The sequence below is a fragment of the Ailuropoda melanoleuca genome, chromosome 16 (genome assembly GCF_002007445.2).
Source record: "Ailuropoda melanoleuca isolate Jingjing chromosome 16, ASM200744v2, whole genome shotgun sequence".
Classification (NCBI taxonomy): Eukaryota; Metazoa; Chordata; class Mammalia; order Carnivora; family Ursidae; genus Ailuropoda; species Ailuropoda melanoleuca.
The window spans coordinates 79,585,367-79,587,538 of NC_048233.1; the positions used below are offsets into that span (position 1 = coordinate 79,585,367).

Here is a 2,172-nt window from a genome sequence, read left to right on the forward strand (position 1 = left end):
AAAAATAGGTTTAATCTGAGAAACTAACCTAATTAGATAGGAAAGTCTTTTGACAGAGATCTCTCAATACTAATAGTAATCCCTGTCCTAACTAAAATGAGATGCTATAAAGACAGGTACTGGTCTCCTGGCAGCCTTGACCAGTACTGGTATCTCTGATCCCTGAGGTAGTATGCATTAGGTAAGGATGGAATATTGAAGGTGAAGGGTTACACCACCACAACTAGCTACAAAAATAGTTGTGGATTTTTTGGCCCATTGGTCATAACTGATGAAGGATGGAGATATTGAGCTTCCAGTTACTTCTGCATTTTCCTGTCCTTGTGCCAGTCATGGGTTTATATTGGGGGAGTGAAGTAACTATAATTTATCCCACAATTAGGAAAGTTGTGGGGAAATATTTTAGTTGTCCTTTTCCTATACTGTACATCTGAAATAAATTTCATAATTAGTAACAGAAAAAGATTCTCTTCTTCCATCTGTTGAGGGCATCTTTGATTTCCTTGTTCCTCAAGCTGTAGATCAATGGATTTAGCATGGGGATTACAACAGTGTATAAAACTGATGCCAACTTGTTTCGGCTCGGGGAATCACCAGAGTTAGGATACATATAAACAAAGATACCTGAGCCAAAGAAAAGAGTCACAGCTGTCAGGTGAGAAGCACAGGTGTTGAAGGCCTTGGACCTGCCTTCAGCTGATGTGATCTTCAGAATGGTTGCAACAATGTAACCATAGGATATCATGATAACCAAGACAGATGTGAGTCCAAAGATCACTGTGAGAACAGAGGTCATGATTTGAAAGAAAAAGGTATCAGAGCAGGATAGGATTAGCAGTTGGGGAAGATCACAGAAGAAATGATTGATGACATTTGGCCCACAGAAATGGAGCTGAAGTAAAGCACAGAGTTGGATAAATGAGCCAAAGAATCCAGTTACACAAGATCCTGCCACCATCTGCACACAGAGGGTGGGCGACATGATGGCGGTATAGAGCAGAGGATTACAAATGGCAGCATATCGGTCATAAGCCATGGCTGCCAGAAGACAGCATTCAGTCAAACCCAGGCTAGAGAAGAAGAAGTACTGCACAGTGCACCCCACAAAGGAGATGGATTTCTGCTTCTTGAAGAAATCCGAGAGCATCTTGGGTGCTATAGTGGAAACATAGCAAATGTCCAGCAAGGACAGGTTACTGAGGAAAAAGTACATAGGTGTGTGCAGATGGGAGTCCACCCTGATGAGTGTGATGAGGCCCAGGTTCCAGGACACTGTCATGAGGTAGATCCCTAGGAATATTGAAAAGAGGACCATGGTGAGCTTTGGAAATTCAGAGAATCCTAAGAGAATGAACTTCGTAACTGCTGTAGTGTTCCTTCCCCCAGCCATTGCGTTAGTAATCCTCGGATCTGCAGACAAAGAAGAGAATAAATCTTTAAGTCAGTTGTTATCCCCATTTCTATTAACACCTTCTACTCACACTAAAAACAAAACCAAGAGAAATACTGAGCCATTTTGAAGAAATAACTGTGCTTAACTTTGCCCCTAAATAGCTACAATGGTCCTGTGCATCAATATTCCCACATGTAAAAGAGGATAATCATGCTTTTCACTGTTAACTCACCAGGCTCTTACAAGGACAAAGGAAAGTATGATAACATTTGGAAAGCTCTCCTTAAAGATGCTTTAGAAATTTCAGGATATTATTAAAGGGATTATAACTCCTATGTATAGCTTAGTGACTAAAAAGCATGGCCTTAGATGTCACATAGCTATCTCTGGAATGTGGCTCTGCTATCTGTGAGCTTTAGGACTTTGAATATGTTGTCTCATCTCTTTCTGCCTAAGTTACTTAATTGTCAAGACAGAGATAATAGAACCTACCTCATAGGGTTCAGCTGAAGTTAAATTAGTTTAGTTATGTACAGTGCCACTCACGCATATAGTAAGTATCGAGTGAAGTTGTGTCATTAGCTAATATCTATGTAATATAGCTTTGAAGCATTCCTTTGGTTTGTGAAAAACTTTTAAACTTTAAGGGTTGGTCATACATACAACATTCTCTGACTACAGTGGGATTAAGTTAGAAATCAGTAATAAATTGGTAATTAAAGAACCATCATAATTGGAAACTAATCACATATTTCTAAACTATTCAGAAGTCAAATAAT

The 2,172-nt window shown here is 39.5% G+C and overlaps 1 protein-coding gene across 1 annotated transcript; it reads right to left on the reverse strand.

Annotated features, from left to right (window-relative positions):
* Positions 1–448: 448 nt before the first annotated feature.
* LOC100478444 (olfactory receptor 1440) lies at positions 449–1,390 on the reverse strand. Its single transcript, XM_002928227.4, has one exon. It carries the CDS (start codon positions 1,388–1,390, stop codon positions 449–451), a length of 942 nt encoding a protein of 313 aa, XP_002928273.2.
* Positions 1,391–2,172: the final 782 nt, after the last annotated feature.

Excerpts from the sequence above, each read along its gene's own strand:
- LOC100478444 (XM_002928227.4), bottom strand. The coding sequence starts at position 1,390 with ATGGCTGGGGGAAGGAACACTACAGCAGTTACGAAGTTCATTCTCTTA.